This window comes from Chinchilla lanigera, unplaced genomic scaffold, assembly GCF_000276665.1.
Source record: "Chinchilla lanigera isolate Chin_1 unplaced genomic scaffold, ChiLan1.0 scaffold00012, whole genome shotgun sequence".
Lineage (NCBI taxonomy): Eukaryota > Metazoa > Chordata > Mammalia > Rodentia > Chinchillidae > Chinchilla > Chinchilla lanigera.
The window spans coordinates 28,316,330-28,333,993 of record NW_004955413.1 but is presented as its reverse complement, the minus strand read 5'-3'; the positions used below and the strand labels follow the sequence as shown (position 1 = coordinate 28,333,993).

The window sequence follows — 17,664 nt, the reverse complement described above, 5'->3', positions numbered from 1 at the left end:
ATCAAAATCAACAATCAAAGCACAAATGTCAAGGTTTTGAGCTTTTTAGTAAACAAATACTACAACATTGCAAACAGAAAGACAATGAAACACATCCCAATGCAACAGACTTGAAAGAGTAGTGAATGTTTAAAAGTGAACGATAAAACTCTTTAATGCACTTTTTAGCACCTCAAGTTGTAAGGAAAAAAAACACCTTCTGATGGTACACCTAGCTTTAATGGGATCGATTTACACTGAGAGGGGCCACCATTTTGCAAGCCCCTAAATTTATTGACGCATGCAAGGGTCAGAGAATCCCTCCCATCCTAGGGTTCTGCAGCCATCAAAGCGTGGTCAGAGGAGGGCGGCCACACCTCGCACCACGCCCGGCTAGTCCCTGGAAGGCAGTCTCTTCCGGTCCAGCCTGATCCTGTCCGTGTAGGACGGCGTAACCCCACCCTCCCGGCATCCCCCGGGCTAGGGGAGAGTGCAGAAAGACACGCCTCCCCAGCACCTGCACGCCTCTGACGGGCACGCACGCTGACGTACGCACGGCGAGCGCACGCAGCCTCCCTGGACCCGTGCCTGGCGCTGCGGCGGGCCGTGGGCGGGGCCGAAGAGGAGGCGGGGCGGCGGCGCTGCTGGCGGAGCGGGGAGTAACAGCGGGGTCCTCCGAGCGACAGCCTCGCCATGGAAGCCGAGCCGGGGCGGGAGTGCGGCTTTCCGAGCCCAGTGCGGGAGGACGGCGCGGCGGCCCTGGCCGAGTTCGCGGCGGCGCACGGCCCGGCGCTGCGCTCCTCGGGCGTCCCGGAGCGGTACTGGGGCAGCCTCCTGCACAAGCTGGAGCACGAGGTGCGGGGGTCTGGAGTGCGGGCCGCAAGGGGGCACCCTCTGCGGGGAGGCGCGGCAGCGGCCGGCCGGGCTGGAGCGGGTGGGAGCGGGTGAGCCGGAGGCGCGATGAGCGGGCGGCTTCCACCCTGCTTCCTGGCAGCTTAGCGGCAGGCTGGAGTTCGGGGCTAAAGAGTGACAGCGAGAGCTCGATCCCCGTGTCCTGGTCCTCCAGGGCCCGGCCCGGGAGCGGGAAGAAAGATGAATGAGCTTCGGCCCGTGTCCGGCCCCGCAGCAGCTCGGTGAGGGAGTAAAACTCAGCAGCCATCTGCAGATGAGAAAACTGAGGCTTAGGAAGGGGCCGGAACTCGCCCAGGGTCTCCCAGATCCGATCCCAGAAACTTTCAACCATTGACTCCCTGAGAACAGGAGCCCTTGATTTTGTGTAACTTTCACTGGTTGGTTCGCCGATCTTTCTTCATCCGATTTGAGCAGCGGGCAAATTAAGGAGACCTGAGACCAAGGGAGAGGGAGAGGCAACTAAAGGAAAGTGAAAAGGGTTTAGAAACCTCCGATGCTCTCCCGCTTTGGGGAACAGATCCGACCTGCTCACCTGCCTGCTTTAATCGAGCCCTCCACAGGGTCTCCTGTTCATCCTGGCCGAGGGATGGGACGTGGGTTGTCCAGGTCTGGAGTCAGAGCAGCTTCAGGGCCCCCCAGGGGGGCCTTTTCCTCAGCTGGAGCCGGGCTCCTCCTGAGGGCATAGCTTCCGGGCCCAGCCAGTGAGCAAAGTGGAGCCCCAGAGCCTGGAGGAGGTGTCAGGCCGGGAACTCGGCATCTCCTGGGCCCGACTGCTGGGCACACCCCACCCTCCCTGAGCCAGCTTCTCTCCCTGAGCTCCTGTTTGGACCAGATAACTTACTGCTCAAACATGTACAGATGAGCATTTACTGGTGGTACAAGAGCTGCACTTTGAATTTTGCTTTTTTTCTTGGGCTAGTGATCGGTAGCAGGAGCCTCTTGAAATACTGGAGGAGATTGATGGTTTTTTTTTTTTGTTTGTTTGTTTGTTTTTTTTTTGCAGTCCTGGGGGCTGAACCCAGGGTCTTTGCACTGAGCGGCATCCCCATCTCTTTTTTTATTGTGAGACAGGACCTTGCTAAGTTGCCAGTGCTGGGCTTGAGCTTTGGATCCTCCTACCTCAGCCTCCCATGGTGCTGGAACATAGGCGTGTGCCACCACGCCTGGCTAGTTCAGTGCGTTTTGACCTAAGGTGTTTCCTAAGGTGGGGTTTGTCAGTCATAACTCATCATAATTTGAACATCAGTGCTGGGTTTCAAAAAAGGTACCGTGGCCATGGCCCCCTCTTCCAGTACAGTGTGTGGTGTGGCCAGCATTTTCTGTGGACTTGCCCTGGTGTCCCAGCCCACTGCTGGGTGGAAGAGGACACCAGCTTGTTAAAAGGGTCCTGTATGGGAGGACAGTGTAGGAACACCCTGGCCCCTGCCCAGCCTGCCTCCAGGGCGGTAGACCTTCACCCAGCCAGGCCACTTGCCTGTCGCTCTGTGGGCAGGAGCGGGGGTGAGACGAGAGTCTGACTCCCCTGGGGCTGGGGGCTGGATGGTGCTATGAGAACAAGCCTAGCTGGGGCCGTCTGCCCCTGCCACCCTGTCTGCTGTGCCCTACCCAGGGGCAGCTGGTATTTTTCCGTTAACCTACTGAGCCATTGTGGGCAGGACTGAGTCGCCACAATGCCAGGCACTAACCTGCAGCCGTGGTTGCAGAGCGAGGCCTGTGCAGAGCCAGGTTTGGATGCGAGCTCACCAACAGAGAGGGCCAGGCATGGGCCCTGGTGTCACTTCCTGAGAAAGGACGGCAGTACTTCAAAAAAATAGTTGCCGTGGCTGGGCACGGTGGTGCAGGCCTGTAACGCCAGCACTCAGGAGGCTGGGGCGGGAGGATTGATGAGAATTTGAGACCAGCGTAGGCTACAAAGTGAGTTCAAGGCCAGCCCGAACTGCATAGCGAGACCCTGTCTCAAAGAGATAAAATAAATGAATAAAATAAAATAACTGCCACTTCCCCCGTGTGGGCTGCCAACTATAACCGCTGCCCGTGTTAATCTCCCCAGCAGCCCCTCAGCCCCATTGGGTGGGGTTGTGGGCTCCCCGTGTCTGCAGTGTCCCCCAGAAAGTTTGGGGTGGAAGCCAGGCTTTGGAGTACCGCAGGTGAGGCCTGGGGTGGGGACTCACCCTTCTCCACGAGGGCTCCTTTCATCCTCCATCCCAGAGCCGCAGGTCAGGTCTTCACCTCTGATTGCGCCTGCCCGTGCAGAAAGCCTTGCCAGGCCCCGGGGCCCAGAGCTTTTTACCAGACCGACGCTCACAAGGCCTGGCCCACCCTCACTGTCGCCCTGGACCCAGGCGTGCGTGATTCATCCTCGGCACCCACCACAGTGCCCAGTCCTGCCCGACACACAGCAGCTGCCCCAGTAGGTGGCTGGTTTCCAACCGCTGCAGAGTGGAGAGCGGTTTCGGGAGGAACCAGCCTTTGCCGAGTGCCCAGGGATGCCGGGGACCTTGTGTGCACCGTTTCCTTTCCTTCTCCCAGTGGTGCCGGGAAGCGGGTGACACCTTGCTGGCACTGAAGTGTGATGGGGGGTCCGGGTGCCTCCAGAGCAGTCGCCGTGGTCCCAGCCCTGTTCTCACCCTTGGTGGGTTGACCATTTCATTCTCTCAGCAGCCCTCTGAGGTGGGCCCTGTACTTCCCCCTGGACACACGAGGAAACTGAGGCCCAGTGGCTGAGTAACTTGTGGCAAAGCCAAGAGTCAGACCGCAGCTGGGGCCTCCGCCTTGGTAGTGTGATGGCACCCAGGGGTTAGGGTTAGGGTTCCCTGGTCAGGGACACCCAAGCACCAAGGCCGTCCCCCCAAGAATAGCCACAGGCCCCCTGGGGGTGTCTCCTGGACTGGCAAGCTAGCAGGAGGGCGCCCCCCAGGGCCCATCAGCTGTCGGCGAATTGGATTAGTTCTGGTAGGGGGGGTGGAGGTGCTCCCTGGTCACCAGGACCCTGAGTCCCATTCCCCTCCAGAAGGACCAGAGCCCCCCTCAGCCTTCGGGACCTTCTTGTCCCTGTAAGGCAAGAGACCTGTCTAGGGACACGCAGTCCCGTTCCCAAGCGTGGCGTCCAGTGTGGGCCGGGGCCTTGGGTAACAGCACAGAAGTGGTGTCCTGAGGAGACCCAGTTTCCCTCCCCGTCAGATTTTGTGCATAAGCTGGATGTGAATGGGTCCTGCTTCTCAGAGCGGAGTTTGTCCTTGAGCCCTGGTTGTAGCCCTTCAGAGCCCAGAACCGGAGTCCGGGCTGCCAGGGAGAGGTTAGGGGTGGGGTCCCTGTCCGTACTCCCTGCTGACCCGTGCTCTGGCCCCCAGGTTTTCGACGCCGGGGAGAAGTTTGGGATAATGCTGGTGGAGGAGGCGGAGGATGAGGATGAGGCCACTAGCGAAGTACGGAGGAAGCAGCCCAACCCAGGGGGCGAGCTGTGCTACAAGGTCATTGTGACCAGCGAGAGTGGGCTCCAGGCTGATGACCCCAACAGGTAGGACATGGGCCTGCGCATTGGTCGTCTACACCATGCCATTCGGGGCCCGGCTTCCCGTTGGATATGTTACCAGCAGGAAGAGCACCGGTAACTGTGAACCCCTGTGGCTTCCATGGCCCCCTTGGGACAGCGCTGTGACCTGCACGTGTGGCAGTTGTGTCTCTGCCTGGGCTCTTAGCTGGCTGTTGGGAGCGTGTCTGACTCGTCCTGAGGGCACCTCCCTGTGACCTTCCTGTCGTGGTCCCACTGCACGGCGCCAGACGCCAGGGGGAGGGCTTGGGTGAGGTCACCCGGGGTGCTGCAGACATCGGTGCTGAAGCCCGCGCAGGCTGCTCCTAGGCCTTCAGCCCTCCCGGGCCCTGCTGAATCAGAATCTCTGGGAAGGGTCCCAGGAGGTGGGACCTGAGACCTGGAGCACAGCTGCGGGCTGCTCTGCCAAAGGAACCGTGAGGACGAACCGGGCCAGCCTCGGAGGGTCGCTGGGGTCTGGTCTCTTCTCCCACCCTGGGCTCCGCCTCAGGGTCAGTGCAGTGAGCCCTGTGTGCGCTTGGGCACAGCCACAGAGGACTCGGACACAGGGCCGTCCTCAGGCCGTCAGGTCGGGCCTGGGTTCAGAGCCCGAAGTGTTAACTCCTATTCCACTGCTCCTCTGAGCTTATGGGATTGCCAGACCCCAGCAAGCTCTCCCGTCCTCCCTCCCGGCCCCTGCCTGGTACGGCACCCTCACCACAGCTGCCCATGGTCCCCTCGCCCAGGCACACATCCTAGACGGCCTGGCTGTGTGCACTGCATTGTGGTGTCCTCAACTCCAAGCACAAAGCAGAAATAAATCAATATGCAAACCAAAAAACTAACAGAAGCGCAGTGAAGGAAACGCTCCTGAACTTGGCCTGAGCCTAAGAACTGGGGAATCTGCCGTTCCTTGCATGTTAAAGGGAAGACAGAGCATGGGCCAAGCAAGGTGCTGCCTTCCCTGTCCACGTGCTGGAGCCCGGCCCACTCCATCCTGGGGTGAGAGGGAGCCCAGCCTCAGGCCCCCTACCATGCTTTAGGTACATGCTGAAGCTGTGTGCCTGTCTTACTACTTTCTCATTTGTGAGATACAATACCCGACACACACAACTTGAAGAGTTTTATTTTGGCTCATGGTTTATAGAGGGCTCAGTCCGTGGTTGTCTGTCTGCAAGGCAGGGCAGCATAGTGGAGGAGGCCTGTTTATGGCATGGCAGCAGAGCAGAGAGATCAAGGGAGGAGGAGAGAGTGAAGGCTTCCGGGCCACGCCCCTGTGACCCATGGCCCCCGGACCTGCCTCCCACCAGGCTTCACCTCCTAGCCTCACACTCAGCTGTAAACTCATCCATGGACTCATCCGTTAATGAGTATCACACCCCATGATCCAGTCACGTCCTGAAGAGGCTTTGAGGGGACGTCTGAATATAAACCATAGCAGAGCCCTGGTCCAGAAGTCATGGACGTGCGTGTGTGAGGCTGTGCAGCCTCCCCCGGTGTGTGGAGTTCAAGGAGCGCAGGGCCTGTGAGGAGCAGGAAGGCGGCACGGGCCTGGGCTTCCCTTAACGTCAGTGACAGCTGCTGTTTATCACAGTGCTCAGCATGGTCAGCGTCCTGGATCCTTGGACCCGTGTGATCGATGCTCCTGCTGTCGGGAGGCAGGGACCCTGGTTGCCTCACTGTAGAGATCAGAGGAAGAAGTGCTTCCTCAGGGACGCACCCTGGCTGAGGGCAGCAGAGCTGGGGTCCTGGCCCTGCCTGCTGGGTTCCAGGACTGTGCACAGTTACGATGCTAGGGAAACGGGTGCAGAGGGGTAGGGTGCAGAGGCCTGGTTGCAGCCCTGGCATCTTCTGCCCTCTGGCCCCCCTCCTCCCCCTTTCCCTGTCTGCCATGCCTGCGTGGCAGCTCATGTGTGGCCTGTGCCTGCAGCATCTTCCTCATCGACCACGCCTGGACGTGCCGCGTAGAGCACGCACGCCAGCAGCTGCTGCAGGTGCCGGGGCTGCTGCACCGCATGGCCAACCTGATGGGCATCGAGTTCCACGGCGAGCTGCCCAGCGAAGAGGCGGTGGCGCAGGTGCTGGAAGAGATGTGGAAGTTCAACCAGACCTACCAGCTGGCCCATGGGGTGAGCCGCTGCCACGCGCCCAGGAACAACCTGTGTTCCCCGGGGCCTGATCGGGGTGGGGACCCAGGTGCCCCCCAGCCCTCGAGTTCCCAGGGCACAGCCCTCTCAGACCCACGCAGCCGGCTGCCTCGGCCCTGGCTCCTCTAATCCTGTCGTGCGGTGGTCCTCGCCACCCTTAAGACAGCCAGCCCGTCAGCATGGCCTCGGGCCTCCACACAGACCTGCACCCCGCAGGCCTCCCACCGTGCTCCTCGCCAGGCCCAGCCTGGGAACAGACGTGCTTGCTTCCCATGGTTCAGCTTCGGCGCCACCTGCAGGGGTCCTCCAGGACTCACCTCACCCACAGGCCCAGACACATGCGTGTCGGTGCTGGCGGTGGCCTGCTTGCCAGGCGCCGTTACACACCTGGCCTCAGTGCTCACACGGCCCTGCCCAGCAGTCCCCAGGCCGGTTAGACGTTGGGTGCAGGGGAGGAGCCATAACTGATGTACACGCCTGCGCTTCCTCTGTGCCAGGGTGGACGTGGGCTTGGCGTGGGGCGCAAGGAAAGGAGTGCAGGGGCGGGCAGGGGCAGGGGACACGTGGACGAGGGCTGCCGCTGTGCCCGCCCGCAGACAGCCGAGGAGAAGGTGCCGGTGTGGTACATCATGGACGAGTTTGGCTCGAGGATCCAGCACGCGGACGAGCCCAGCTTCGCCACGGCGCCGTTCTTCTACATGCCGCAGAGGGTGGCGTACACGCTGCTGTGGCCCCTGAGGGACCTGGACACAGGCGGTAAGTCTGGCACCCCCCCGCCTGCCCAGAGGATGGGCCTCGGAGGCCTCTCGCGCAACCGCTGACGGGCACGCGTATCTTGGTGCAGAGGAGGTGACCCGGGACTTTGCCTACGGAGAGGCAGACCCGCTGATCCGGAAATGCATGCTGCTGCCCTGGGCCCCCGCCGACATGCTGGACCTCAGCTCCTCCACGCCCGAGCCGCCCGCTGAGTACTACCAGGTGTGGCCCCGCCTCGGCCTCCACCCTACTTGCTTAGTGCTTCTGAAACGTTCTCTGGTCATTAAATGAGAGTGGACGCCAGCCGGAGGCCAGGCCCTGAGCTGGTTATCGGGGGAGGTGGGCAGTGTCCAGGGAGCAACCAAGAGCTCAGGGTGCAGGCAGGAGCTGCCCGGCCCCGCACAGCCTGGACCCAGTCCTGATCCGGGTCCCGTGGCGCCAGGAGCTGGGACTTGGTCTTGCCAGGGTCGGGCTGCACGGTGGTGCTCTTGACCCTACAGTAGTCCGCAATATCTACAGGGAACCAGCCCCAGGCCCCTCATGGATACCAAATTCTTGAGGTGCTCAAATCCCTCGTGGAAATAGTGCAGTGTCCTCATAAGGTCCACACACGTCTACCCGAATACTTTACGCCATCACTGACTGCTTATGGAATCCCACACGCAGCTAAGAGACTGCAAATCCTTACAGTGCATTGTATGACAGCGACACGCAAGAGTCTGTATGCATTTGGCGCAGATGCTTTATTTGTAAACATTTTTTACCTCTGTTGGTGGAATCCAAGGTTGTGGACTCTGGATATGGAGGCCGATGTATGTCGCACGTGTGTGAAACATTGCCCAGCACACGGCAGGCCCTGGCCGGGAGCCCTCATCAGTGCTGAGAGCTGAGTTCCAGCCCCTCCTGGTTGGAAGGGCCTGGCTGGTGGTGAGAGTAAACACAGGTTGTGTTGACAGGGACCTCCCGGTAGGGTCTGTGAGGCGCCAGGCAGGCTGGGGTGGAGGTAGGAGCATGCTCTCCTATTCAACACTTTACACTTCTGTTCTTATGTTCATTTGACTAAGGACGAGCAGATAGGCACAGAGAGGTTAAGTGACACAGCAGAGGTCACACAGCTGGTAGGAGAGCTAGAGTCTAAAACCAAGGCACAGAGTAGCTCCATGGCAGAGGCACAAGCCCTGCACCCTGTGTATGAGGCTGCATGGCCGGGACAGGCAGCGTCTGGTGCTGTCCGTGGGCCCAGGAAGGTGCCGAGGGACTGGAGCCGGTTAGCTGTCTTGGAGCTCTGTCCCACAGCTCCTCCCTGCCACAGTGCAGAGGTGGGCTCAGCCTCCCTGCGCCTGTGCCCACAGGTGGGCGCTTACGGATCCTTGAGCTGCAGCTGGAGGGCTCAGGCCCAGTGCTTGGGTGACTTTGCATCCTGGCCTCGAGGCTGTTTGTCCCTGGAACCCTGGACGCCCTTCGCCACACGGGCGGAGGTGGGCGTCGGACACTTAATCTGCAGTGTCCTTGTTCCCCCACCTGGCCAGTGGAACGAGGCCTGCGCTCGGGGCCCTGGCGTCCCCTATGCTGTTCAGCTGTGGCCGCAGCAGACAACTCCAGAGCTTAGCAGCTGCGGGAAGCAGCATGGCGCACCTCACCGTGTCCTGCTGAGCCCCAGCCAGCGCTGTCAGGTCCCCGCAGGCTGCCCTCCAGGGCCTCCGTGCCCGCTCCTGTGCCTGGTGAGTCGGAGCCGCCCTTGGCAGAGCCCTCCGCTCTTGGTGTGGGACACTCCGTGGGCCACCGAGTGTCCTGGCAGAGGGCCGCCTTTCCCGGAAGGAGTGCTCCGAGAGAAGGCAAGGAGGAAGCGCAGGCCTCTGGAACTGCCCACTGTCACCGCCCCAGTGTCAGGCACCCGCAGCGGCTCCGCTGGCCCAGCCCACCCACCAGGCTGGACTGAGCTCTGCTCTGCGAGGCTGGGCTTTAACGCACCGCACAGCTCAGGCTGGGAGCAGCCCCTCAGGGATAGGCTGCCCCTCCCGCCGCCTTCCCATGGTTCTGCAGTGACACTGAGAAGACAGAGGGCAAAGTGAACGTTGGTCTCTGGACGCCAATGGAGAGCCATTCCGTGCCTGTGGGTGCCTGTGGGGCCTCGAGCCCAGGGCCCCAGGGGCTGGTGGGTGCTGGGAGTGGCAGCTGCCAAGGCTTGCCCACGGGGATGGAGCTGGGAGGCGCAAGTCCTCGAGCCTCCATCTACCTTGGCGTGTTTCCTTCTAGGCCATTCTGGAGGAGAACAGGGAGAAGCTGCCTCTTGCCATCAGCCCAGTGCCCCACGCTCAAGATCACGTCTTCAGGTACACAGCTTGGGCCAGGCCTCCGCCGCCGCCTCTGCACTCTCTGTGCTCCTGGCGCCCAAGCAGAGCCTGGCGCAAACACGGGGCACCTCAGTGGACCAGCAGGGAGAGGGTGGTGAGCTGGGCCCCTGAAGGAGGCAGGTGTTAAACTCAACCGGAAAGTCAGAAGCAGGAGCAGGCCTCCGACCCGATGGTGGTGGGCGGAGGACTCAGGCACAAGTGTCTGCTGCCGCGCCCTGGCACCTCAGCCCCTTGGTTCTGGAAATGAGAACACGGGCTGCTCCCCTGACTGTGGGGCCCGAGCTGGCGGTAGCCTTGCTGGCCCCTCCTAGGGGCCCTTCCCGGAGCCTGGGGGTGCAGCAGCCCAGGCCGTACCCTGCAGCCCCTCTGTTCTGCAGGAGAGAGTGGAGGTGCAGACAGCCACGCCCATCCAGTGCTGAGCCTGGCCCCCTCCCTGGGACTGGGTCAAGCCTCTGCCTTTAGGGGAGTCCCGTCCTGGAGGCCCCTAGACACCCTGCGCAGCCACCCGAGCCTAGTCCAGTCCAGGCAGCCTCTGGGCCCTTTCTCGAGACGCAGTTCGGCTGGGACCCCGGCCTGTCCTTCACCTCTCCTGGGGCAGAGGCTACCTGGAGGCCGTCCACGATCTTCCACTCACAGTCAGGCTCCACCGTCGCTCAGCAACTTAACCGCTTGGAACAGGCCCACCCAGCCAGGCAGCGCCCAGCCTGCCCAGCTCTTGTACCCCTGCCGCTCCTGCCTTCACGTTCACCCCATCTGCGATAGCTGGCCGGGAGGGCTGAGTTCCTGGCGAGTGCGGAAGGGAAGAACCAGCGTTCAGTAAACACCTAAGCTTCCTGCGCTGTCCTGGCGACAGATGTGAGGTGGGGTGGAAGGGCAGAGGACGCGGGCCCAGCCGCTCAGCCCGCTCTCCACGGCCCGCAGGGTCCACTCGGACGTGCAGCAGGTGCTGGGCCACCTCACACACCCGCGCTTCACCTTCACTGCGAGCGAGGCGGAGGCCGACATCCTCTACCACTTCTCGCACTTCAAGGACTACAGGTGGGGCACCTCCTGGCCTACAGGGACCCCACACCCAGCCCAGGGCCTGGGCCTCCCTCTGAGCCCCCCACGCCTGCCTGTGCCACAGGAAGCTCAGCCAGGAGAGGCCGGGCGTGCTGCTGAACCAGTTCCCCTGCGAGAACCTGCTCACGGTGAAGGACTGCCTGGCCTCCATCGCGCGCCGGGCCGGGGGTCCAGAGGGCCCTGCCTGGCTGCCGCGCACCTTCAACCTGCGTACTGAGCTGCCGCAGTTCATCAGCTACTTCCAGCAGCGGGAGAGGCGGTAAGGCCCCTCCCAGCCAGGCCAGCAGGGACCCTAGGGTGTCCTGTCACTCTCCTGCCCTTAGGGATATGAGGCGCTTCTGCCCCACACAGTCACGGTCCCTGCCACGGCCCCTAGGATATGCCTCCCTGTCCCCAAGGCCCAACCCCTTCACAGCACCTCAGTCCCCGGGGCGATGGCTGCCTCTCTGCGGCCAGGGTCCTGGGCCCCATTGCTGGCGGGCAGGCCCCAGGGAGCAGCCTGGCTGACAGCCCCGTCTCCCAGGGGCGAGGACAATCACTGGATCTGCAAGCCCTGGAACCTGGCCCGCAGCCTCGACATGCACGTCACCAGGAGCCTGCACAGCATCATCCGGCACCGGGAGAGCACCCCCAAGGTGGGCCTCAGCCCTGCACAGAGAGGGGCCCAGGGGCACCCGGTGTCAAGACCTGAGGAGGTGTGGAGAGCCCTTCCTGTTTTCCAGGCGGTTTATATTTCCCATGGGAAAGTTACTGGAATTCCAGTAAGTTAGTTCCAAGCTACCACTTCCAGTGCAATGCATGGTGAGAATAAAGATGCTAAGACATACTTGCAGTTGTGGGGGACCAAGGGATCCTAAGTCCAGCTAGGATGGTGGCTAACCAGAATGAAGGCCTCGACCCAGGGCCAAACCCGGGTTTTATTAATTTGTGAAGAAAGGAGTGGCTTGAGGATGAGTGACTGTGAGAATGGCGGGAAATAGGTGCTGTGAGCTGGGCTAGGTAGACCTGAAATCACCTCTGCAATATGCAGAGAGAAAGATACGCAGAAAGATAATCTGCATAACACAGTTCAAGGTAATATTTAATGTTTGGGGGTTGGTGCTTCCACTCTGATGTGTAAATCTTTGGGTTTTTTTTGTCTTTTTGAGACTAAAGTTTCACTGTGCAGTTCAGGCTGGCCCTGAGCTCACTTTGTAGCCCTGGCTGGTCTCAAACTTGCAGCAGTCCCCCTGCCTCAGCCTCCTGAGTACTGGGATTACAGGCGTGTACCATGATGTGTCATCTTCTATGCCCTGGGAAGTCATCTCAAGGCTTGATGTGGAGCATGGCTGGCTGTCCTGCCTGGCTCACACATGCTTTTTGGGAGCTATGGGGGCCAGGGAAACACTGTCCTGTCACCTTGCATCAGAGACTACATATCAGCACCTCGGCTGGCCTGATACGCATTGCTTACAGCCAGGTGAGGGGATGAGAAGTCCTAGCCAGCCCTGTACACATCACTACGTGGAATAGGGCCAGGTTCAGCCACAGTGGAGATGACTGCTTCTCCTTCAAGGACAGACCTCAAGGTCATCCTCCACAGGGAGGGTCAGCCGTGGCTCAGGTCACTCAGTGGGAACTAGGGGCAGAGCCCAGCCTTCCCCTGCACTGCTGCAGGGGGCCGTTGTGATAGTCGGGTAAGAACAGTGGAGCCCCGCCCAGAACCATCTCAGCGTGTCTGACCTCAGGGTCCCCGGCAGGAGGGCCAGGCCAGACCCAGCCCGAGGCCTAGGACGATGGCCCCACGGTGGTGGGCCGCCCCAAATCAGGTGGGAGATCAGAAGGCACAAAATGCAGCTGGCCATGGCTCCTGCAGGGGACACACACGTGGCAGGAACTGGAAGGAAAGAGACCGCCTGGACGTCACTGGGGGTGTCCAGGGCAGGAGATGGGCCTGGACAGGTCAGGGGTGAGACTGTGTTCTGTTTTCAAAACCTGAAGACTGATGGGATTTTTGTCATCAGTTAACATGAAGATGTGTGTAAGGAACTTGTAGCCACCTAGACGGTTGGCGCCGGGCCCAGGGTCCCTCTGGGGGTGCAGGTGCAAGAGCCCCTCTGGTGGGGCCCAGCGCACCAGGCGGGGAGCTGCCGCTGAGCCCGCCTCTGCCCTCCAGGTCGTGTCCAAGTACATCGAGAGACCCGTCTTGTTCCTCCGAGAAGACGTGGGCAGCGTCAAGTTCGACGTCCGCTACATCGTGCTGCTGCGCTCGGTGAAGCCGCTGAGGATCTTCACATATGACGTGTTCTGGCTGCGCTTCTCCAACCGGTACCTGGGCGCAGAGGGGTCCCTGGGGCGGGGGCGGGGCCTCCTTGCTCGTGGGGTCAGGCAGGCTGCGCGGGAGTCTGCCCTGCGACCCCTGGGAGTTCAGTGGTGACCCCCCCCGCCCCCGCTGGGCCCCTCCAGGAGCCGGGGCCTGCGCTGCAGCGTGCGCGGCTTCTGTGCGGCAGGCATCGCCACGTGAGAATCACGGGCATTTCGTGGGCCGCAGGGGATCCTCACAGTTAGCGCCCAGCTCAGCTCACCCCAACTCGAGGGCCCAGGGGCTGGGGCAGTGGGAAGACTCTCTGTGGGCAGCTGTGGTGCGTGGAGCCCCGGAGCCCACGGGCACCTCTGTGTCTCCCTGTCACACTCCAGACCCTTCGAGCTCAAAGACCTGGATGACTACGAGAAGCATTTCACCGTCATGAACTATGACCCGGATGTGGTGCTAAAGCAGGTGGGCCCTGATGGGGCCCAGGCTCAGCTTCCAAGTCCTGGCTGTCAGAGGCAGTGTTTGATGCGGGTGTGACTCACCAGGCCCAGGTCCTGTGTCCTCAGAGTCCTCATGGTGCTAAAGAGGGCACCGTGGTGGTCATGGGGGCACAGTCCCCGGGTATGAGGAAGGTCAAAGGTTCAGAGCAAAGGGGTCCCCTGGGAAAACGGGTTCCTGTCCCTGCAGCACCTGTGAGCACAGGGACAGGTGAGGAGCCACCTGGACCTGGAGTTGCCTACGTGTCAGTCACCTCCTGGCACACGGTGCCCAGCAGTGCCCACTGCAGGCGCTTAGTGAGGGCTGGCACTGCTGTCTCCATGGCAGAGCTAAGTCAGGCATCAGGCAAAGCCCGTTCCCAGCCAAGGCGTCACCAGAGCCACAGCGGCACGCTGGGGACCTGCAGGAGCCTGCACGAGGGCCGGGGCCAGCTCTGCATCCCCAAGGGGGAGTAGCAGGCTGCTGCACTCGTCCAAAAGTCCTGCGCACCGTGCCGTCCGGTCAGCAAGTGTTTCGGGCCATCAGGAAGTGAAGCAGGCCCTCTGCTGTGTGTGGATCGGTCCCCGGTGTGGCTGGATTCTCAAAGGCAAAGGGAGTGCCTGAACAGCCTACACGCTGCGTCCCCAGGGGGCATTTACACAGATCTGTGTGACTGAGCACCATATTTTTGGATTCATTGTCTTATCCTGGAGGAGTCCTACAAAGAGAGGTGCCGCATCAGAGTGGCCGGGCTGGCACACACCTGGCAGGGACTGTGTCCCTCATCTATGGCTGTGCCCCAGGACATGGAAGTCACCCCAGAGGGTGCTGACCCCCTTCCCTCTGCATGTGGTGTCTGGGAAGCCTGTGGGCGAGGACACACGTCCTGCAGGGCCTGGACGCAGGGCTTTCACCGGGCCCAGCCGACCCTTCCTCTCAGAAAACGCAAGCTAGTTTCCTCAGTGTGTGTTGGGTGAGGTCTTGGCCTGGAGAATCTTGCTGTCCTTTTGACACTTTGAGATCAGTGCAGCGCAGTGCCCATTCCGGGCTGGGCACACGGATCCTGGCCTGGCAGCCTTCCAGATTGGCACTCAGGGCCTCAGGTGAGCCTGCAGTGTACCGCTCAGGAAGGTTTCCAGAGGTTTCGCAGAGGAGAAAACTGAGGCTCAGAGGGGTGATTCTGCTTGTCCAGTACAACAGATCCAGCGTTTAACCCAGTCTCCTGCCCGTTTGTACCCTGAAGGCCCAGGGCTGGACGCCAAACCCAGCGTGTGTCCACGGCTTGGGGTCACAGCAGGCCTAGGCCTGTCCTCCTGGCCGGCGGAGGCCCCGGCAGAGCGTGTGTGCCTCGTGTCTTACAGGTGCACTGTGACGAGTTCATCCCCGAGTTTGAGAAGCAGTACCCGGAGTTCCCCTGGAGCGGCGTGCAGGTGAGTCCTGAGCGCCCCAGGGCTGGGGACCAGGCTGGCTCCCTGCAGCAGCCACCCCTGCCCTCCCAGCTGACCGGGCTCTCTGCCTTCTCTGGGTGCCCCCCGGGGGGACACCGGTCAAGCCAAGAGCTTCCCCTCCACTCAGGGAAGGGAATTCCCTTGTGTGGGGCACTGTGGGGGTTCCTCAGCAGGAGGGTGACATGTTGGGCACCGCTGGGACAGCCAGCGGACAGCAGCCCCCCCCCCCGGCCCTGGGAATCGCAGCCCACGGGAGAGCAGACGGGCATCTGGGTCGCGGGCCGAGCAGCCAGGGTGCCAGGGTGGGAGATAGGCAGTCTCAGGAGTGATGCCAGGGCTCGGGCACGGCTGAGGCAGAGCAGTTGCCCAGTGGGCAGGGACGCTGGGTTCCACCCCCAACTCCAGAAATGAGGGGCCGAGGTCAGACGGGTGGTCAGGAACAGGTGCAGGGCCGTTCGAGGGCAGGGCTCAGGCAGAAGCCCGAAACCTGTCTTAGGAGGCTGCTCCGGGGGGTCCAGTGTCAGCCTCTGGGCCAGGCAGGCCCCTGACTCAGCTGCCCCTGCCCAGGCGGAGATCTTCCGGGCCTTCACGGAGCTGTTCCAGGTGGCGTGTGCCAAGCCGCCGCCCCTGGGCCTCTGCGACTACCCCTCGTCCCGGGCCGTGTACGCTGTGGACCTCATGCTGAAGTGGGACACCCGCCCAGATGGTGAGGGGCTCCCCCATCCTCCCGCTCGACACCCACTCTGCCCCCGCCCCATCAGCGCCACTCGGGGTGCCCTTTGCCTGCCACCCAGGGTAGAGGGAGGTGGCGGGGAGCCCCCAGGGGGCCGAGTGGAAACACTGCCCCACACAGCCCTGGCCAGTGCCGCCCCCGCCACCTCTGTGACAAGGCGAACGCTGAGCTTGTAATGGCACGGCCTCCGCTGTGCTTGAGTGCGGGGACCCCCAGCCCGCTGCCACTGCCTGCTCCGCTCTGCCCAGGGTCTCGAGCAATGCAGCCACAGATCCTGGAGGTGAACTTCAACCCCGACTGCGAGCGCGCCTGCAGGTACCACCCCTCCTTCTTCAACGACGTCTTCAGCACCTTGTTCCTGGACCAGCCTGACGACTGCCACGTCACGCGCCTTGTCTAGGCCGAGATGCCCTTCCAGCCTCGCCCTCCACGCTGCTTCTGCGGAGCTCCTTTCCTGCCACCCGGAGGCAGCCTCAGCCCTCGATCCAAACCCTCACCCTTTGGGACCACGGTGTCCACCACACCCCAGGGCCACGGAGCCTCCCCCACTGCCCTCTGCATTGAGGAGCGGCCCTGTCTCTGAGCACTTGTCCGCAGCCGCCTCGTTCCAGAGGTCTTAGCGGAGAGGGGCTCCCTAGAGACTGGCTTCCCTGGGGAAGTGTGAGGCTCTTGTCCAGTCTGCTCTTGCAGGGCTCCCGGGTGGCGCTTCTGTCTGCGCCTGCAGAGCTGCGTGACAGCCCAGAGCCGCCTGGGGGGCCTGCCTGCCACCTCAGCCTTCGGCCCTGGCCACCCGTGCCAGAGCAGTCACCAGCAAAACCCCGCAGCTCTGGCGGGAAGGCTGTGCCTGTGGGCGGGGCCCACGAAGGTCCCCTCTGTCCCTGGGCCTGACTCCTTGCTTACACACCTCGCTGGTCAGGTCTGCCCACCTCTTGAGATGGACGGGGCCCCGGGGACAGGACGAGGGGCTGGGCCTGCGTGTGTGCTGCTGCGACTCCAAGCAGAGCCGTGAGTCTTCTCCAGAGGGCTAGGGTCCGAACGTTGGGTTGTGATTTTTTTTCATTTATGGGATGAAAATGTAAAATTTCAGTTATTTCCTAATTTTGCGTTTTGTGAGGCTGCAGTGCACCTCGTGTTGGGGGCACGGACCCCCTGTGGCTGGAGCTGCTTCCAAAGCCTCCCCTGCACGGGGGAGAAAGTATGGCGAAGGTTTCGTTTTTGAAGCTAAAACCAGCCCTTCCCGCAGCAGAGCTGGACTGCTGTTGGGCCCCTTGGCGGGCACCGCCCTCTGCTCCACCCAGCCCACCGGGCCTGGCTGCCCGGCCTCCAGGGCCTTGCTGGGTTTATACCGCAATAAAGTCAAGACTTTTGCCTCTGCCTCTTCCTCCTGCGCCGCAGAAGCACGGAGCCAGCAGCGGGGGCAGCCCTGTCGCCCAGTGCAGACGAAGCCGTCCTAGGGGAGGGCCCGGGCCTCTGAGCCCCCACCCCACTGGGTTTCCAAGCACTGGACCCAGTCCGTGGAGTCACGGCGCAGCGACAGAGCGTGCCCATCCTGGCTCCACACTCGGGCCTGGGGGCCGGGGGCTGGGGTTCTCTGCTTGTCCTGGGCGTGGAGGCAGTGAGACCCCAGCTCCCAGCAAGCAGAGGGCTCAGTGGCGGACCGGGTGGGGATAGCGTGGGGTGCAGTGGCACCACCTGCTGGCTGGGAGTTTAAACTCAGACGACACCACAGCCCCCAGAGGCTGGACCTCAAAGCCAGGTTGTCTGTCTGGAAGCCTGGGAGAGGTGCGTGCTTGCTCACCTAAAACGGGTGCCTTCCCTCGTAAATTAGTGTGGCGTCTCTGCTTCTAACTCCCTCTACTCAGGTGCGTGGACATGGCCAGGCAGTAGCATTGGAGCATTGGAGATGGCCCCTGTTGCACTGACTGCCTCCTGGGTGCCTCCATCTCTGGCCCTGCTGTAGGAATTGCTCAGGAG

At 62.0% G+C, this 17,664-nt stretch overlaps 1 protein-coding gene across 2 annotated transcripts; it reads left to right on the top strand.

Moving 5' to 3' along the window:
• The first annotated feature begins 570 nt into the window (after positions 1-570).
• Ttll12 (tubulin tyrosine ligase-like family member 12) lies at positions 571-17,058 on the top strand. Of its 2 annotated transcripts, XM_005379439.2 has the most exons (14): positions 574-834; positions 4,242-4,408; positions 6,351-6,549; positions 7,164-7,323; positions 7,412-7,545; positions 9,580-9,656; positions 10,599-10,715; positions 10,804-10,998; positions 11,263-11,374; positions 12,895-13,046; positions 13,416-13,497; positions 14,871-14,939; positions 15,525-15,663; positions 15,939-17,058. In XM_005379439.2, the coding sequence occupies exons 1-14, from the start codon at positions 673-675 to the stop codon at positions 16,088-16,090; spliced, it is 1,917 nt and encodes a 638-aa protein (XP_005379496.1). In that variant the 5' UTR covers positions 574-672; the 3' UTR covers positions 16,091-17,058. The 2 variants fall into 2 exon arrangements, with proteins under 2 accessions (XP_013367120.1, XP_005379496.1); XM_013511666.1 differs by lacking the exon at positions 13,416-13,497 and having other exon boundaries at positions 571-834; positions 15,939-16,031.
• Positions 17,059-17,664: the final 606 nt, after the last annotated feature.